Source organism: Dendroctonus ponderosae, unplaced genomic scaffold (assembly GCF_020466585.1).
Source record: "Dendroctonus ponderosae isolate FM_Combo_2020 unplaced genomic scaffold, Dpon_F_20191213v2 Dpon_F_20191213_7, whole genome shotgun sequence".
Lineage (NCBI taxonomy): Eukaryota > Metazoa > Arthropoda > Insecta > Coleoptera > Curculionidae > Dendroctonus > Dendroctonus ponderosae.
Window position 1 is genome coordinate 2,583,434 of NW_026018916.1, and position 1,954 is coordinate 2,585,387.

General features: G+C 40.7%; 1 protein-coding gene across 2 annotated transcripts in view; it reads left to right on the forward strand.

The window, feature by feature from the left end:
• The window catches only part of LOC109539217 (synaptic vesicle glycoprotein 2C), a gene marked incomplete in the record, with an annotated part of 12,007 nt that overhangs the window by 6,479 nt on the left and 3,574 nt on the right, over positions 1–1,954 (forward strand). For both annotated transcript variants that reach the window (XM_048668318.1, XM_048668319.1), the window contains 2 exon segments: positions 357–518; positions 1,239–1,401. In XM_048668318.1, coding sequence (XP_048524275.1) covers positions 357–518; positions 1,239–1,401 — 325 coding nt within the window.

A 1,954-nucleotide genomic window follows, 5' to 3' on the forward strand; every position in this document is an offset into this window, starting at 1 on the left:
AGGGCGCTAAAGTACGAAAACTCACCAGTTTATCACAATATTTGCAATTTCTGGCATGTTCTCACTTTGCAATTAAATGCTTTCCGGCCGAGTTCGCATATAGGCCCGTTGACCGAAGTCGTCTATGCCTGCGCGTGCAAATTAGGGCCCACTATACCGCAAATCGCCGGTTGTAAGCCAATAAATGATTTTTAGCATGCATTATAACACGAGTGAACCACGAATGAAGATGCAAGCCGATCATTGCTTGTGAAACCGTGAAACGCCAGGAACAGTTTTTTATCCTGAGTTTCTAGCACTGGCCGGAAATCTGAATTGTTTAGCCGTTGGTGTGATTAAGTCGATTTTTTCTTTAGGATTTGGACGGTTCCATTTTTCGCTGCTGGCAGTATGCGGCCTTATATACCTAAACACAGCGGTTGGTATCACGATCATTTCCTTCGTGCTACCATCCGCAACTTGCGACTTTCAAATGTCGTCATCGGACAAGGGATGGCTAACGGCCGCACCTATGTTTGGTAAGTATATTTTGTTTAAAGTTTAAGTTGACAACACGAAAATGTCGAATCAATTGAAAATGTAAAGGCTTAAAGGGAGTTTCTTTCGTTTCAATAAGAAGCAAGAGAAAAGCGTTCGGATCTTCCAGCTGGTTCTTGCCTGTTCACTAATTGGCCGCTCTGTCGCAACAATTACTTAAAGTGCAGAAACGTCTCAACTGGCAATTGAGGCTCCAGGTATGGATTTCCAAGAATCTGGCTAATGAACATCGGGATTTAATGGCAACAAATTACTGTATTAATCATGGAGAGTGTCCTCAAAGTAAACAGTAATTAGGGCGCCATTATTCAAATTAGTCTGTTAATATCTGAAACGCCACAAACTGGACTAGAGCTAGAATCAACTGGCAGATATTCATTTCTCCTTGAAAAATGGTGGAGAAAACTAGTAAAAGCGTTATAATAATTGAAGTACTGGTTGATTAATATTAAACGGCCAGTTTATATTTAGAGTCCAATTTCTTCGGCTCTTATTGCCTTGTTCGACTGAAAACTACCCACTCGAGACTAGCAAAAACAACACACTCATTTGAGGATAAATTTAGATTCCATATTGGAACTTCAAAGTAAACCTTCAGCTAAAAATAGACCAAACCTTATCGGAATTTCATCATCACATCAGAAAAGTCTCTCAGTCTTCAGCCTTCAGACACCCAAAAATGAATGGCTGTTTTTTTGCAGGGATGGTAATTGGCTCATATTTCTGGGGCTGCCTGGCTGACACCAAGGGCAGGAAAACCGTCCTGATTGGTGCTTTAATCATGGATGGAATCTGCGGACTTTTATCGAGCATATCGCAGGTTTATTGGCTGTTCATGTTCCTGCGGTTTCTAAACGGCTTTGCGTAAGCGGTTTGCTCGGCGGTTTTCCTTCAGAGCTTGATGCTTCATTGTTCATTTTCAGCATCACCGGAGCGATGGGCATTTGCTTTCCCTACCTGGGTGAGTTCCAGCCTGGAAAATATCGCGAAACCATCTTGTGCTGGATGGAACTGTTTTGGACCATGGGAGTGATCGTTTTGCCTGGTAATTGCGCTTATTTTGTTTCCAATCCTTGTTAACCAGAATTCTGATTTATTTTCCTCACTGCGTGTACTTGTTATTATATTTTAATCCTTCCTGGGTCTCAGTCAAAGTGTGAAGTAAACATTTTTGAATATCGTTTATTTCATTAGGTTTCGGCGAGACAACAGCGCCATCATCAGATTTAAAATTTACACAAACTCATAATTGGTAAACATTAACGTTCTTTTAGGTCTTTGCCTTGTTGAAACCTTAAATTTGTCTTCGAAGACAAATTTAAGGCATTTGAGTAATATTTTCAGTATTTTGATCCTCAACTATCTTCTATGGACCGTGAAAGTTTCAAGTGTCTGCTTGCTCTAGATTGGAAGTTGC